This window comes from Gekko japonicus, unplaced genomic scaffold, assembly GCF_001447785.1.
Source record: "Gekko japonicus isolate JY-2015 unplaced genomic scaffold, Gekko_japonicus_V1.1 scaffold2245, whole genome shotgun sequence".
NCBI classification, from domain to species: domain Eukaryota; kingdom Metazoa; phylum Chordata; class Lepidosauria; order Squamata; family Gekkonidae; genus Gekko; species Gekko japonicus.
The window spans coordinates 67,976-86,072 of NW_015163156.1; the positions used below are offsets into that span (position 1 = coordinate 67,976).

Consider the following 18,097-nt stretch of genomic DNA (forward strand, 5'->3'; position numbering starts at 1 on the left):
GACTTCAGCGCGGAAGGGACGGCGGCTTGGTCCTCCCGGCTTCTTGGGTGATCCCTGTCAAGCGGGCAAACAAACAGCAAACAAGCCGAGAGAGAAAGAGAGCGAGCGAGAGGGAGAGAGAGGCCACCCCACCGGCCACCCTCGGAAAGAACAAGCCCACCAGGCAGCCGAGAGCATCCGCAGCCAACCCCCGGGGGGTGATCGGGGGGTTCCCCCGTGGATTCTTTTCTTCGGCTTCGATGTCTGTGTTTGATTTCCTCTGATTCCTTTTGATTCCGCCGGTCGCGAGCGAGAGAAAGAAACTCCCGGGCGATTTTTTTTTTAATTCCTCACCAACACTATTCTTTGTTGTTGTCTCGTGCCGTGCCTTCCCCCCCCCCTTTCCTATCCCCCTTGTCTTTTATTTTATTTTTTTTTTAAGAAGGAGGGAAGGCTTTGGTCGCTTTTAATTCATGTTTGGGATTCAGGAAAGCATTCAGAGGAGTGGGAGCAGCATGAAGGAAGAGCCCCTCGGCGCGGGGATGAACGCGGTCAGGACCTGGATGCAGGGAGCCGGCGTCCTGGATGCCAACACGGCCGCTCAGAGGTACGTAGCAGGCTCGGCGGCGGCGGCAGCATCCGTCGCTTCCACTCCCCTGCCTTCCCCCCCTTCCCTGCTTGCTAGTCCTGAGCTCCAGCCGGCCTCGGGTCTGCAGCTGACGGGCAGCGATTCCTACGACAGCAGACGAGCAACCCGGCAGAAGAAAAGACTTTTTGTGTTAGATGGAGAGGAACAGATTCTTGCGCAACCGCGGCCCCGGTGTTTATAGCGTTTCCGATTGACTTCTGGGGGAGCAGGGCCTTTCTTTCTTTCTTTCTTTCTTTCTTTCTTTCTTTCTTTCTTTCTTTCTTTCTTTCTTTCTTTCTTTCTTTCTTTCTTTCTTTCTCTTTGCTAAACGCAATGCATACCAAGCCCTATTATTCCAACTTTCACTTTTCCCCTCCTTAAGGAAGGGGAGTTGTCAGAGACAGAACCAATACGTGCTTCTGCCGCTGATGCTCCCACGATCCCCTTCGAGCTGAGCAAAGCTGTGCTTAGTATGTACTGCTCCCCAGCATGATCATCACCCCCCAAAGTAATCAGTAGCGCGACGCTATTTGCATTTTTTTGGCCTCCTAAAGCTTCGCTCTGTGAGTTGGAAAGTCGAAAATAACTTTTTATAGGCGCGTCGACCGAATTAGTTTTGGTTTTTAACCCCCTTTTGCCAAAGCCAGAGTTTTTGCACAGACTGTCAGATCTCTGTATTTACTTCTAACTGTCCTTCACACATCCTCTCCGCCACCCCTTCCCAAACACGGTACTTCGGCAAACTGCATGCAGGACATCTTTGAATCTTATCGCCCCAGCCTGTCCAGGTTTACCCGCGTATGAGACCAACTGTTTGTAATGGGACTTACTCCTAAGCAACTCTGATTAGGGTTGCTGCCTTAAGCTCAGCTTCGGATATGTATCCGGAACCAGGCTGTGAACTCTCAACTTCAGTGTTGACATCTTCTGGTGCATTTCACTTCATTCCTCAGCTCCCACCTCTCTCCCCCCCCCCGTCTCCGAACTCTCTTCGGAAGGGAAAGTTCTGTAGGGACAGCCCAAAGGCTGGGATATTTAACTTTTCTCTCTCTCCGCGGTTTGGGATGTTTTCCCAGCACAAAAGATGCTGGGCTTCGAGACGCTGTAAAGGCACAGGTGAAAAGACAGGGCACATGGTCGAGTTACTGACAGCTCAGGCCAGAGTTGAAGGAATATTTGCGGCTGCAGCACTTTGAGAGGGAACACGAGGGTCTCGCCCGGACCAAACTATCTGCTATTTAGCGACCATAGAGAAGAAAACGGAGGAACTGAATGCTGTTTGAAAAGTAGTTTGGAGAGAGTAGTTTCTCCCCTTTTCCTCCGAGGAGCCAGTCTCCCTTCTCGGGGAAAAGAAGCGCGCACCAATGTGGCCGAATCAATAAGTTTGCGGTTGCTTCCTCCCCCCCTTTTTTTTGCCTGTGCTAGTCAGGCTCCTGACACCCTGGAACAAAAGCTGGAGAAGTCTCCCCGGTGCCTGAAACTGACATGGGCTTGGTGACCTAGGAGGGCCCGTGCGTGCGCTTTGACCCGAAAGCCTGTTTGAAAACCGTAGCAAAGCTTTGGGATCCCTTTGCAAGAACCTGACCCAGGAGTCCGAGGACTTTCTCGCTACCACCCCTGTCCCCATCCCTTTTCAGACCCCTCTATTTTTAATATCCTATCCCTGGGGGTGATGGACCGAAAGGGCGTACAGACGTTCCCCCATCCAGAGATTTGAAAGGGAAAAATGGTCTTGGGGCTATTGGCGTGTCTCTTCCTCTCTCTAACCCGGTCTCTTTTGGCCGCAGCGGGGTGGGCCTGGCCCGGGCGCATTTCGAGAAGCAGCCGCCTTCCAATCTGAGGAAATCTAACTTCTTCCACTTCGTGCTGGCTCTGTATGATCGGCAGGGGCAGCCCGTCGAGATCGAACGAACCGCCTTCGTGGGCTTCGTAGAGAAGGAGAAAGTAAGTATGGGGGGGGGGGGAAATGAAGGGGTTTTAATCCTATTACACCCAAATCGGAGTCGTCTCCCGTCACTGCGGAAATAATACTCTCTCTAATGCATCCCTTAAAACTCGTGCTTTGCCACTTGCTGCATGTTTTTTTCTTTGGGGGTCTCTGTGTGTGCTGTTTTCCACTGCAGAATCCCTGCTCGTCCCCTTCAACCCCCGCGATCGACCCTCCAAACTCTCGCAAAATCACTTTTGTCTGTCTCCCCCCCCCGCCCCCCCCACAACGTGGTCACTTCTGGCACCGCGACTTCCCTTTGAGGACATCCCTGACCTCAGGCGTGCTCCTTTTTTCGGCTTAATCCGAACGTTTGGGGGCCTCTGTCCCACCAATCCCAGCTCCCTCCTTCCCTTTGGCACCAACCTCGAAGTCCCCACGTTGACTGGAGGCCGAAAGGGACGGGGGGGCTTCCGACGATGGTAAAATTTATGAACATTTCAAAAGAAGCGCCTCTCTTTTCTGTCTTTGTGTGTTGTGTCCGTCAGGAAGCCAACAGTGAAAAGACCAACAACGGGATCCATTACCGGCTGCAGCTTCTCTACAGCAACGGTGAGCCCCTGTCTTGTTCCGCCTAACCCTCCTGACAGCTCGCAGCGCTTTTCGGTCTCCAGGGAGCTCCCTGGCTTAACCCCAACTGCTAACCTCTCGAAATGAGGAGGAAAGGGGCCTGGCCCCCTGGCAGGCGATACTATGGGGGGGGGTCTGGACCACAGCAAACCCCCTCTTGCTCTCCCACCACCGCCCGGGCAATTCTTGAAACGCTGTTGGCCCTTATTTCCTCGCAGTGCCCAGTTTGGCAGACATAACATTTCCACCTCAGACAAAGCAGCCAGAACCTAAATAAAACGGAGCAAACTTTTCTTTCTCCCCTTCTGGTTAGAATAATCCCCCCCCCCCCGCGATTTGGCCGCAGCGGGGCTGGGGCGGGAAGGGGGGACAGCGAGGAGTTGAAGTGTGGCTGTTATCATCTCCAGTCAAACAGGGGCCAAGGGGCACCGGAAGATCTCCAAGGGAGGGGAGGGGATTACAACCGTCTTGGCTTGCTAGGAGGGGGGGGAAGTGCGTGTGTTTAAAAACAACAACAACAACAAAAGGTCTCTATTTCTTCTTACGAACAAGGGCCTTGTAAAAATGTTCGCTGAACGCCCCAGGACTAAAGTCTGCATTGGGTCGATCTCGGCCCAGCATTAATAAACACTGGCCAGGAGCAAGGCCTTCCTTTCTGCCCAGTTTTAGGATAGCCAAGTCGCCGGCAAATGAAGTGCGAGAAAAGAGCTGTCAGTGTGGTTCGTCTGCGCTCTTTCAGTTGACGATGCTGATCATGCTTTGTGTCCGTGTGTTTTCTGCCCCCTCCCCTCCGTCACCCTCTCCCCTCACTTAGGAATCCGAACAGAACAGGATTTTTACGTCCGCTTAATCGACTCCATGACAAAACAAGTAAGTTTGGCTTGCCTTAATTCATTGTCAGCCACTCCTGCTTCAGATGAGATGGGGGTGGGGATGGAGGTGGAGGGGATGTGAGTGAGAGAGAAAGATGCGGCGTTGGATTTGGTTGGGCTTGTGCTGGAAGAAGCGGCGGGCTGGGGGTTGCTGCTCCGGCTCTCGAGGGGGCGAGCGCTCCGACACAGGCGGCCGGGGTCAAGCCGTGTAATGAAGCCTGAGCCTTTTGTGCGCCGAGACAGGCCGTCCATCCCCAGCCCTCTTCCTGTGGGAAGACTCCCCCCCCCACCCTGACACAGATTAGCCTTTCTATTAATGGGGGAAGAGGAAGACTCTCCCCCCCCGTCGCTGCCCGATCCAATATATGTTTATTCAAAAGTAAGCTCCACTTGATTCAACAGATCGGACTTCCAAGGAACTGCGCACGAGATTGCAGCCTGTGATAGAGCGAGGGTTTGTAAAAGTATTATTAAAGTATTTCCAAAGAGTCCCCCCCTTTTTGGAGGCAAACACGCACACACTTAAGGATATTTTTTTTAAAAATGAAAACAAAAAAATGAAAACATTGGAAAGAATTATTTTAATTCTTTTACTGGTAGAGGCAGCTCTAATGGATGTATGGATAAAACATCCCATCTCTCGCCCCCACCCCAAAATTTCCCATTCCAAATGCCCTGCTGCTGCTTCTTGAAAAGCAGGCTGGAAAACGGTAGTAGTCGTAACGATTTCCAGGCAGGGGAAGCAAAGTTTGTAGCTGTTAACAGCACAGGGAGAGAGAAATCCCCCCCCCCCCCCGCAATGGAGCCGAAAGAAGATCGAGCGCCTCCCAATTCGGAGTGAATCGAGACCCCGGATTTATACCAGCCGCACTTCAGAGCGTCTTGCGCCAGATCCTCAAGAGTTTGTGGAATTGGGAATTGGCCGCGATAGGTAAATCCCACATCCCCAAAGCGCCTCCTGCTCTTGGTTTCAGATTGGCCAAGAGCCAGGACGGGGTGAACGAACGGCGGTCTTAAAGGTACAGAATCACCCTGGCTATCAATTTCCTCGAGGGCAATATATGCGCAGATCAATTTTTTATTTAGGAGCAAAAGAGGAGTTGCTGTTTTGTGGGGGTTTGGGTGGGTTTTTTTGTTTGCTTCCTCCAAGTTTTAATCATGCACAGAAGCAATCAAAAACATAAAAATTACAGCTTTATGCTCCCTGAAGGCTTTGAAATCACAGGAATCCCCCCCCCAATACTTTAATTATGGGAATGAAAAGAAATAGAAAAACAAACACGGGAGCACAGAACAGCAGCCAGCCAATGTAGCAAATATTTATCCTTTGCTTATTTGCAATTACTCTGTTAGTGTTTTATAGGGACAGCGATTAAATCATGACAGATTTGCACTTGCATTGTATAACCAGGCAGTGAAATGTATGCAGGGAGGATAAGTAATTATTTTTAGAAATGTTACATTCAAAGATAACTCTAGTTTTAATCTGTAATATGGAGAGCCCCCCTGTGATGCAGAGTAATTTTCAGCATGACATTTAATTTAGAGAGCTGAAGTGTGTATACACACTCAGAGGCACACAATTGTGTTTACAGGTACAAGACTACACACACACACAACCCCCCCACATAGATTTATTTATAAGGAAAAGGAGGAAATGATAATATTGTTGTGCACTGATTTAATTAAAACACCTTTCAAAAAAACCCTACTAATTTGCTGGTATTAAAATAGACTTTTAAATTCAGTGTAACTGGCTTTCATTATGTTTTGACAAGTCATGTATGTGGTCCTACCCAAATTCTTTTTTTCCCCCTGAAGAAAGATTGGGGAGGGGTGCCCTAGTCTAAAGGTCAGATTAAATCATCATATTTCACACACATATTTATAAACCAGCTTCTGAGCATTTCAGATTCTGTCTTCTAAAACTTTCGTTGCTTGACTTTGTTTTTGGTGCCTTTTTGACACCACACCAGAAAGGTCAAGGTGTTGAGTTTGTTTTAGAGCACTGTCTTTGATGCACCCTAAACCTCTTTTCCTGCTATTGATGGCTGCCTTACAATGAGGGGAAAAAGGAAAAAAAATGAGGCATTCTGTTAGACAATTCCATCAGTCAGATAAAACAAGTTAAACTGATGCTCTTCTAAAAACACTTCATAGCCTGTAGGAACTGAATCTCCTTTATAACACATCTTGGGAAGTAGACTACTGAGTGTCAGTCTAAATTGGTTGTCACAAATCCATGAGCTAATATTTAAAGAGGCAGAAACATTTCTAAATGAATAAAGAAATGACTAGATTCATTTTAAATTTTTTAAGGGGGCATGATTGCATTGGTGAGTGTATACCACTAAATGTTAATCTAAAAATGTTACCCTCTTTTTGTGATTATGATCCCTCATGGAAAGCCACTATTTTAAGTCCTAACGGCATTTAGATATTTTCCTTAATAAGGCACTTTGCCTATAATTTTTAAAATTTTTATATCAAAATATATCACTTTGCCTGTGATTGCATTATTTTCAAATCATCTGTGTGATTTTAAAGATATATGAATTTCAATCCTGTATGCAGTTGGGCACTTTGAATTCCATTAATTCCAGTGAGATTTAAACAGCCTCACTGTATACAGGTCCGTCCTTCCTTCCTTCCTTCCTTCCTTCCTTCCTTCCTTCCTTCCTTCCTTCCTTCCTTGAACAAAACAGAAAGTGGGTATAGAAGATTAAAATCACTGAATAGAAGTTTGAGAGTGCAAAACCCAGTTTTACAGGGTAAAATTAACAGAGAAAAGCCCATCTGTATGAGGAGGAAGAGAACAGTGTGATCACAGCAAACATGTTCTGTCAAAATGCATTTGGCTTTAAGTATACTTAGAATTGTAATGTCACAGATTTTTTTGTGTTATGGTCCTATTACTATTTCTAGAAAGCAAGGGTGTTTGCTTAGATTTCTCCTTGAAATGCCTTTTTTTTGTTGGAGGGCTTGGAGCTTGTGTTCCAAGGGTTCTACAGGAAAGTCTGTGCTACAGATGCCAGCGTGTCCAAATGCAGGGATGCCGTATATAGTTTACACAAAGTGTGAATAATACAGCAGATTCTGGAGTAACTTTCAGCTTGTAATTAAATTGGGCAAAGCCTGGTTAAAATTTTCTTCAATTTTTAATGCAAGTTAAATATATATTGTCAGCATACTTAAAGGGGTAGTGTTCCCATTCTGAAGACTAAGAACAAATTGGATAATGGAATGATGACTTCTAAATGAAATAGTGGTAGGAACATGCATGTTTTAACAGGGTGGTGTCAGCTAAAGTCATCAGTGATTTCCCTAGATTTATGTTCATGGATACGTTTGTCAATATTTTTTTAAATATCCCCAAAAGTAAATGCTTAAATAGATTGGTTTCTTTTTTGGCCCTCTAGGAAAATACCCCAAAAGACATACTCTCAGTATTAAAAGCAAAATGGTTTTTACTTTAGAATCTGCAATGGTGATAGTCATAGATGTGTTTCAAAATTTAGGCAGTTGTTTGATTCAGCAAACTAGCAGTGTTTTCTCCATGTCGGAGTGCTTGTTCTCATGCAGAGTGACTTATCATATTGTTATTTATATTACGTTGTTGCTGTTGCTGTTAATCTGTAGATTCCTTTCTTTTCATATCTGGCTGGTGTCCTGCTTGAATAGACACTGGGCTTTTGGATATTGCTATGTACAACAGAACACATCATACCAGTGTTACTCAAGTTGGGGGAAGTATTCAAATTCTGTTGCATTTTCAACAAGTAAAATAATAGGCAAGTTACGTTACAGAAATCCATGTCTTGAACCTGAAATCTTGAAGTTATTTATTCACAAGACAGCACTGTGGACCTAAGTGGGAAGTTACTTGATTAAGTACTAACACATATTTGTGTTTGGTATTACAAAGAATATGAGATTAGCAGTACAATCCTACACAGAGTCACATCCATTGAAATCAATGGGTTTAGGAGGGTATACCTCCGTTTAGATTTGCACTGTGGATTCTGTTATCATCTGCAGTGTTATTCGGATCAGAATCTTACCGCTGTCTTCAGAGAGAGCTAGCCACAGGTGTTAATTCTGTGTTTGTGCATATGTATAAACCAATACCTTTCTCTGAAAAAGCAAATTGGGTTTGAAACTTTCATGGGGTACCTGAAGTTTACCATTTGTTAGGTACTCAGTATGTGAGTGATATTGTACATCAAAATCACACTTAGCTTTGGGGGTATCAGAGATATAAAAAGTAGAGGTTGTGTGTCTGGCAGCATTGGAATGTTGTCTTGGCATGCATATACTATTAGATAGTATGGATTTCCTCACAGCTCAGTCATAACGTAGAGTGTGGCAGTAAGTACAGGTTGATTTCCAGAGAACTTTGCTTCAAATAATATGTAAGACATTGTAGAAATGGCAGTTCACACTGTTTCAGATTCTTTCAGCTTTATGATATACATTTTCCTCCCTGAGCTTCAGATTCCTGAAATAAATGTATTTTTCCACCTATGGTACAATCTTATTGTGCAAATGCACACAGCGATTCCATCAGCTCCCCCCAGGCTGCATGTGGCATGGTTCTTTGGCTGGCACATATGTGATTAAAATATTATGAATCCATTCAGAAAAGGACTCGGCAGAATCCAGGCTATTGAGCACAACACGCTTTTGAAATGACAGAGAGAAAGTTTGCAGTCAAGCCAGGTTTTAGCAGCTCCCGTGTCCCTTTGGTTATATGTCAAAAAGTGCAGGTGATTTTAATTTCCTCATATAAAGAAGAATGTAGAAGTTTGGAATTTGCATGCCTGATCAGGACTTGTGTGTTTGGGAAAATGTAAACTCATCACAGTGGAAAATGTGTTGTTTGGAGTCTGGGGGTGAAAACAAAGCTGAGGATTTTGGAGAGACTGCCTGGGCCAGATGGCCTAGTGCATTCCCAGTCTGGCAGCCCAACTGCTCCCTCCTGTATAATATACAGCCATTTGTTCTGGGATATTTACGCTAGAGTTGTTTCCATGCGAATGTCTGAGAAGCATTCAAAATGAACATATTAGCGAGGCAAGAATTTTAGTTAATTCACGTCGGTAAGCTGGCTGGCATCTCAGGGGCAAGATCACAGGAACAATAACGAGCACCTTTTGGCTTAGTGCTTTCGGGAAAGAATACATTCTCTACATTTAAGGCCTGCTCTATATGTTACTTCACGCCACCACCCACTTTGTAAAAAACAACAACAACATGAGAAACTAGTCCACAGCTGGAAAACACAATTATTTGTGGCTGATCAAACACTGCAAGGGAAAAACAGTTTTCACACAACATGGTAGAACCCCATATACGCAAAACTGTATAGGTATAGAAATAGATGCCCTGTTGGATGCTCTAGTTTGAACCCTTGTTCTCGGTATTTCATAGTCATTGGAGCAGGCTTGTAACTTTATGCAAAAAGCATTTCCATTTATCTAAGTGTCTGTTTATCTAAACTTCATTGAATGCCTTCGAAGCTACTCAGACATATGAAGTTGTAAGAGACATATAGATAGGTTCATGAGCATTTATATGCTGTTAGTCAGTCCGGCTAAAGTTAGCTGGGAATTAGTGCCATCAATGGGACAAGTTAGTTGTAACTTAAAAATTAACAAATGCAGTTGTAGAGCCCATCTTGCTGGAATTTCCTGTGAATTAAAAAAATCTGTCTGACTTAGAATTGTCCCCACTGAATGCAAGATAAGTGACTCAATTGATCTTTTAGCAGACTTTCCCTGTGACCTTACTGTGTGCCCCGCTACAAAAGTAGTAAACAAAAAAGTGAGACAGGTCACAGCACACGTTTGTTTATTTCTTTACCCATGTGGGTTAGGCTGTAGATTTGCAAAATTATTTTTAGCTGTCTTGTGGTCTAACTTTATACCCAGAGACTTTCACTTCTTCTTCTCTCCCCCCCCCCAATAATAATGACATCCCTTTGCCAACTGGGTTTCAGTAGATCAGAGCTTTGTAGAAATCCTAAGACAATTATGTCCCCAGAAACTTGTTTTCTCAAATAGACCATTAACATAGCATGGAAATAAGGTTAAAACACCATTTTTGTTTAATGTGTAGAAAAGATCTTTTCAGAAAAAGGAGTACTATTTCAGCATCTTCCTGTAGAGGAACCTGTGTTTCTGGCAGCTGCAAAGGTTTGCGATTGGAACTGTTCAGGCTTCCTTTTTGAAACAAACGTTGTATATATTTGCAACCACGGCTTGTGAGCACAGACAGTGACTTTAAGCTAACAGATATGCCATGTGTTTATTTCAGTGAGCCATAGTGCTTAGCATTTTGGAGGGGAGAGGTAAAGCTGTAACAGAGAAGTATTGAGAAACCATATATTGAGGGCAATCTTGCAGCTCTTGTAAGCCTAACCAATTTCTTCCTTGACTTTCTCAGCTCCTTCATCCCAGTTAGAGACTCACAAAGTTGTACCTCTGAAAAAAAATCTAGTTTACAGATCCCATGCCTGCCTTGTTGGTGGGACCAAGGGAGGCTATACAGCCCAGATCCTTAGTGTTAAATAACACACCATGTAAAATGACCTTGATGAATAGATATCAAATACCAGTTCACATCCAGCACATCCATTCACTTTCTTTTCTGCCTCAGTTTCATTGTGCGTCGACACATTTGGAATACAAGTTGTGCTTTTGTATGCCACTGTTCAGCCCTCATTAGAAGGTGGATCTGTCAAACGGCATAGGCTGTGCTCATGTCATGCAGAGCAGTTGCTATTTGCCAGCTGCATTTCTGCATTTGGGAGTGAAAAGCCAGAGGTGGTTAAGAGAAAAGGATTGTGTGATTGGATCTAATCTTCAGAGTTCTTGGGCACAAATTCTAAACACTTTGGGTGTGCCACATTCACCTCTGCTGAATGCACAGTGTGGAGTGCTGTGATCTAACATCTTGAAGCTGGGTAGCACTCACATAGTTTTTCATCTTACTCGTTAAAATACTACTGCCCAGGAATTGGAAATGAAGTTAGATCACATTGGGCTGAACTTGTTGTCGTTTGCCTTTTTACTGTTGTCACCATCTCTGTAATGCTAAGTGGAGTTATACCTTTCTAAGCTCATTGAAAACAATGGACTTCTGCTTAGCTCTGCTAGGATTGTAATATAAAGTAGGGATCTAGATGGGTAACATCTGAAGGATTCCAGAATTCGCTAAATGTTTTGCAGTGTTTCTGTACAGTGCTTATGGAGTGGGGTTGAGAAAGTAGGGAGGTTTACAGAGCGTGCCCTCCTACCACTGGCAGCAATGCACAGCTCTCAGCTTTAATATGTACACTTGCCTTGATATTAGTTGAGTGCGCTGAGAAATGGAAAAGTTAGCCCCTAGTGTGTTGCAAGGCTGAGAATGTTATGCACGTAAGCAAAAGTACTGCTGATGTTAAACACAACAGACAGGTGATTAGATACCACACTGTTGACTCTATTTGTTCATTATTGCTATTTAGCTGGGGGGGTTTAAGTAGGTACCTAGAGGTTAAGTAAGCATAGCAGATGCAAGATGAGAGGGAGAGGAAGTGAAGAAAGAGAGGGAATTAAATCTGCTTGTTCTTATTTGTAGCTGCTAGTGAAGCTGATATTGCTGCAATTAAACTCACATTGACTTCAGCGCTTGCAATATTGGCATATGAACATGCACAGTGGTGGGGCTTCAGCATCTTACAATGGAAAAATCCACTGGGGTCTCACTGTGCTATATTAAATGTGAAATCAATTATTCAGTGCAAAACACCATCACCCTGGCTTTTCTTGCTTGTGTGTATGTGTGTGTGTGTGTGTGTGTAGGGCCCAAATAACCTGGCATATCAATGCAATTAAGCCTTTGGTATGCTTACATTTGTGTTGTCAAAAGTCCACTCTTGCCCTGACCTGGACAGCCCAGGCAATTCCAATCTCTTCAGATCTTAGAAGCTAAGCAGGGCTGACCCTGGTGAGTATTTTGATGGGAGACCTCCAAAGAATACCATGGCTGGGAGGCAAAGGCAGGCTATCAGGCCACTTCTCTGACCATTCTCCGTGCCCCAGTTGGAGTCGCCAGAGGTTGCCATGACTTCCAGGCATAGGCACACACGTATGCGCGTGCGCACACACACACAAACAAATGCAACCCCCCCCCACACACACACAACCAAAAAAGTCCACTCTTTATTGCAATACCTGCCTCTTGGAATGCCTATTTTAAAAGTCTGAAACTGCAATATTCACAGGAGAATAAATCTTGTCTTTGGAAAGAACCTGTGCCTAGCCACTCTCATTTGCAAGTGAAACTCTTACTGCAACAATCCTGCAATAATCCAAGAATCCTCAACGTTATTAGGATGCAGTCTATATGATCAGTGGAAGTGTTCCCATCAATTACAATGGAAGGTGAAATGTGCTCATGATATATTGTTTTTGTGAATACCATGATTTGCTTGGGCTCAATTCAGATTTTTTTTAACCATTGGTGGTTTGATGGGAACCACAGAGTTTTTAATTTTTCTCTGTTTCTTTGCAGGGAAAGAATTTTAAAGACAATCTATTGACTAGGCTGTTGTTCAGTATCTAGAAGCCTGACCCAAACATGTTACACAGAAGGGATTTAAGCAGAATTTAGTTACATATAGTGTTCGTTATCCAGAACTCTTTGTGTATCTTGATGTTTACATAGAATACTTTGCATGCACATACTGCTTTGTTCATTTCAACAGATAAGACTGCACAGTGCACATGCCTTATGTGCCTCTGCATACATATCTCTGCATGCGCACCAAAGCTCCTACATCTGCAAGGAATCACTCGTGAATACATTTAAGGCTGTAATTCTAAGCACATAGGCTTGGGGAGTAAGAAATGCATGAAACATTTAGCAAGGCTTGCTGAGATACTACACTTTATTCAGAGTCAGACCATGGGTCCATCTAGTCCAGCATTATATACTCTTGCCACCAGCTCTCCAAGTCTTCATGGCTCAGATCTCAGCCAGTCTTTCTCACAAAGATCCCTTTAAGCAGAAATGCTGAGCAGAAATTTAAGTCCCTTATCCATAAAAACCATGCATTCTAATGAGCTGTAGACTCTATAGCCTTTTCTATATGCCTTCTCAGTGTGGTGAAGGATTAGAACTCAGGGCAGCAAAAAAGGCATGTGTAGCGCAAATAACTAAAAGGGACAAAATGGAACAATCCCTATGTGTTATGGTCCGGACTGGAGCTGAGTAAAAAACCCCAGAAGTATCACTTAGATCCAGAGATGCAACCCCACATCCAAAGTGTTGCAATAAAAAAAGGTGCAAGAATATTTAGGGTCTGATCAAGCTCTGCAGCAGCATTTTCGAAAAAATGAAGTTGGCGTGAGTGCTGTGGAACGCTGCAGCAACATCAATGTTGTTATTTATGGTACCACTAAATCATATTAAAATATAGTATACTGGGCTACAGTGTGATAATACTATGTTTAAGCAATTACTTTTGCTGCCTAAGATTCATGACTGCCACACAGGCAAAAAAACAATAACAAAAAACCCCTCTGCCTACTAACTTAATGGGAAACATTTTCAAAGGCAAAATTACAGCACGGCCAAACCATCTTATTTAGTATGTGGTGTGATGACTGTGCTTGCTGTGCTGCTGTTCTGGGGTTTCCCTTAACCTCTTTGATGAACTGTACTGCCTGTTTGCTTTAAGGATGCCATGATAACTACACATCATTTTAAAGGCATCGTATTGACAGAATCTTCCTTGTCACAAGGAATATGTGCCAGATGACACTATGGAATTCAAAAACAGCATTGTATGTTGTAAACGTCCCTTGATCTAGTGGAGCAACTAGCAGAATGTCATTTGCTAATGGCAAAATCCTAAACTGAGCGACACCCTTGTTGGCCCATTGACTTCAGTGAAGCTAGACGGGTGTAACACTGTTTAGGACTGCACTCTAAGACAAGGAGAGTATCTTGTTCATATGTGAGTTACTTGTTCATACAAAGCCTAAACCCATAGGTATGATATGTGAATATTGCCTACATCTTTAATAGTAGCTGCCGGCTCATCTAGACTGATGTTCTTAAACAAGGATTAGACAATTTTTTCAGGACAGGTCTATCATTAGCTAAATGGAACCTCCATGTTCAGAAGCAATATACCTCTCAGATAAAAACAAGGAATGGATATCACAGTCTTGCTCCAATTGGGGCTTCTGACTGCCTGTTTCTGGAGGTGCATTTTTGGATGGGTACAGCAAGGCAATAACTAGGTTCTTACGTTATATAGACATAAATATAGAAGAAGCACATCTGGAGCTTTGCAAATCCCACTGCATCAGACATGACAAAAAAGGATGTGCGAGTTGCTCAGGCTCCTTCTTTTCCATTCCTGTGTAATGCATGATGTACTGGGAATGTCTTTGTGTCCCATGAAATGTAGGCTGTCCAGATGCAATGGATGACAGCCTTTCTTTCTGTGCAAAACAGGGAATTTGAGCCACTGCTAAATTTGTCTTCCCAGTGTAACAAGCTGCCCCTACTCAGAGACAGACTGGCCCCACAAACTGGCCTCTTGGCTCAGCTACTTTCAGGACTGTTTTAATGTTCCAGTCCAATCTTGCCCATAGAGAAATTTCTTCCTTGGTCCAACTAGTAAATGACAGAAGCTGTTCCCTGCTTTTCATCTGGTCACTCTAGCAAAATGAGTTCACTAATAGTCTACCTTTTAACAAGATGGCAGGAAAAGTTAAGCTGCAAAAACATATGTGTGTGCACAGCACTATTCTTTGTATGAGGCTGCTTGCAATCTTTATTGGATTTCAATAAATATTTTTGTTACCGATTCTGGCTTTTGGCTTGCTAACTATTGAGCTGGTCCCTGGTCACTGGACCTTTAAAAGACGTTTGGTCTGAATCAATTAATGATGTGTGATCCCGTTTTACGCCATGCTATGAAAAGGCACACCTGCTGCTTTATGCCAATCAAATGTCTGTTAGAGGTTGGGATTTTTTTCCTGGTCTGTTGGCAAACTTTTTTATTTTCCATTTGTTGTGCAGCATCATGTTTTGTTTCAATGCATCTCTTGTTCCAACCATTCCAACGGCAATATTTTGCACACGTCATTTTCTGTTGAGATAGTTTTATAGAATGCAAACGGCAGACGAGCACTGCGATGGGAAAAATGGGCTGTTTTCCCTTCCTTGTGATTTTCTACAACCCAGTCCTATGCCTATTTACTCAGATGTCTGTTTCGTTAAGTTTAAGTCAGTGCATATTGGATTGTGCCCTTGAAGGCACAGTAGTATTCTCAGGGTTTCGTAGACTTCAGATCCACTGTGGTCAGTTTAAAAATTAAGGGCCGTTTAATGCATTATGTGGCAGCAATCCAGGGATTACTGTCAAGAGTTTACAAACACGTTGGTCACATTCACACTTTATATCTATGTATCATAATTTTAGACCTCCTTTCCAGCACAGAAGGTAGGGTTGTTTATGTGTTGCCTCCCTCACCCATTTTATCCTCACAATAACCCTATGAACTTCATACTAAGTGGGGATTTGGACCAGAGTGTGTCAGATCTTAATACAGTTTTCTAACCACTACATTACATTGGCTGTTGCTTGAATCAGCTTAAGGGGGTACACTTACATCATTTTAGGGTGGAATTAAATGTTCTGAGGCAAATGTATAGTTCTGATCCCATGTTTTTCTACTAATGCTGCTACTTTGGGGGCAGGGCCGGGCCACCTCGCAGGGCTCTTTTTGTAGCAGGAACTCCTTTTCATATTAAGCAACACACCCCTAATGTAGCCAATCCTCCAAGAGCTTACAGTAGCCCCTGTAAGAAGAGCTCTGTAAGCTCTTGGAGGATTGGCTACATGAGGGGTGTGTGGCCTAATATGCAAAGGAGCTCCTGCTACAAAAAGAGCCCTTGATTGCAGTCAGAACGGAAGACAGGACGGGGCTGCTTAAGCTTTTTCCTGTCTGCTGATTCTCCCTACAGGTCTTCATAGGGTTGCCAACCTCTAGGTGGTGGCTGGAGACCTCCTGGGATTACAACTGATCTCCAGGCAACGAAGAAAATGGCCGCTTTGGAAGGTGGACTCAGTGGCATTATATTCCATTGAAGTCCCTCCCCTTCCCAAACCCCATCCTTCTCAGGCTCCACCCCCAAAATCTCTAGGCATTTCCCAACCCGGAGTTGGCAATCCTAACTGTTCACCGTAGCCTGATTCCACCCCCCCCCCCGCTATACTGGAAATGACAGTGGCTTGGAAGGGGTAATGGGGGGGAACTGGCAGGTAGGAGAAGGATGAAGGAACTTCTTCCTTCTCACCAGTTCTCTTCTGCAAATTTCTCCCCTCTGTCTTAATGTCAGCTGTCAAACGTGTGTTTTGCCACACTGGCATGTGTGGCCATCCTTAGGTGTAGACCTAAAATTGTAACATGAAGTAACATGAGGCAACATGAAGTCCAGACCAAAACGAGGAATATCAGACAACTGAAGTTTAGATATTAAAGCGTCCGTCCTGCCTTATTCTCTTGTCTTCTAGGACTTGTTTATTTGCATTTACAGGAGTTTACTTTCCTTTAACATGTAGCACAGTTAACTAAGCTGCATCTTATATGGCACATAGTGAATCAGGTTCTGTACTCGTGTGGGAGCAAGTTAAGTGCCAGCCATGCTTTTTGAATTAAAAATACATTAATGTTTTCTTTTTATGAATAGGCCCCATAGAGTTCTGAGCCCGCCTTTTGAATTTTTTTTACACATTTAAGTTTATATTTTATTCTGAATTGAAAAGAACATTATGGTTGTCTTGACTACTAAAGAAGCGCATTGCTCAGAAGATGTGCATAATGCATCGGTTAAAACAGAAGAACAACGAAAGCGAAGCTCTCTTCTCAGCTTCTGCTGCTCTCTATCAACAAATCTCAAGGCAATTTCTGCAAAGAGGCTATCTATTTAAGCAAAGCCAACTGTCTTGCCATGTAGTAATGCATTCATGGACTGTGTCGGGGATCATTTTCTCGAGGCACATTCAGTTTGCTGCTAAAATATCTACATCTATCTACATTCCCCTGTCTTTTCTTTCTAGGCGATAGTATACGAAGGACAAGACAAGAACCCCGAAATGTGCAGAGTTCTGCTCACCCATGAAATAATGTGCAGGTAAGAAAGAGCCTGTCACTTTTTAATTAGCTACAAGAAAATGAAATTCTTTCTTAAAAACTAGGTTGATCTGGATGCTATTTTAGGTAGCTGCCATCAATGAGCCCAAAATAACATGGTTTTATGGGCATAATTAGCAGCAACGTTGCACTCATCACCCACGTATTTTCATTATTTATTAGAGCTTAATTCTAAACAATCTATGAGTGGTTTTCATTTAGACACTGAGCTCTTAATGGCGATAGAAAATGGCTTGGCACCAAAAATGATAGCATCTAAATTGCAGCCCTTGGAGGAGGAGTAATGATCCAGTATGATCTCGACAGCAAAGTCCTAAGGTAGCTCATATGGCTACTGCCAGTGGACTTCAGTCAGATGGACTGAAACGTACAAGAGATTGTCCTTGCAGTTTATGGTAGTTTCCCCTTGGCAGTGAGATGTCAGATAGACTGCTTGTGGAGGAATTAGGGGCCAGGGAAGGGTATACAGTCTGTGGTCAAGGTGATGATGTCCATAACGCAGATAGAGGGCCTGGATGCCACAAGGACCTGCATGCTTAAGCTTACTATGGCTTATGGCTTTCAATGGCACCATTCATGGTAGCAAATTTACATCCATTTCTTAGACTTGGGCAAGGGATCATTGGCTCTTCTGTACAAGGTTGGTTCTTGTCTGGAAATCTTTCCATACATCTCTTTCTCCTGTGGCTGGCTTCTTTGAATCTGGCGGGACTAAGCAACAACTGCTCTGCTACAGCTATTTTGAAACAAATGGCAGAATTTTTTTTATTTTGCAGAGTTATACTTTGCTCGGGGTTCCATGAAGGCTCACAGGAAGCTTGCCAGTATTGCAACCCTCCCATAA

General features: G+C 43.7%; 1 protein-coding gene across 1 annotated transcript in view; it reads left to right on the top strand.

Moving 5' to 3' along the window:
* The first annotated feature begins 435 nt into the window (after positions 1 to 435).
* The window catches only part of LOC107106851 (transcription factor COE1-like), a 28,851-nt gene continuing 11,189 nt past the window's right edge, over positions 436 to 18,097 (top strand). The window contains exons 1-5 of the mRNA XM_015407066.1: positions 436 to 586; positions 2,395 to 2,551; positions 3,083 to 3,146; positions 3,979 to 4,034; positions 17,160 to 17,233. Of these exons, the coding sequence (XP_015262552.1) occupies positions 453 to 586; positions 2,395 to 2,551; positions 3,083 to 3,146; positions 3,979 to 4,034; positions 17,160 to 17,233 (485 nt within the window). The 5' untranslated portion in view covers positions 436 to 452. The remainder of the gene's footprint in view (positions 587 to 2,394; positions 2,552 to 3,082; positions 3,147 to 3,978; positions 4,035 to 17,159; positions 17,234 to 18,097) is intronic.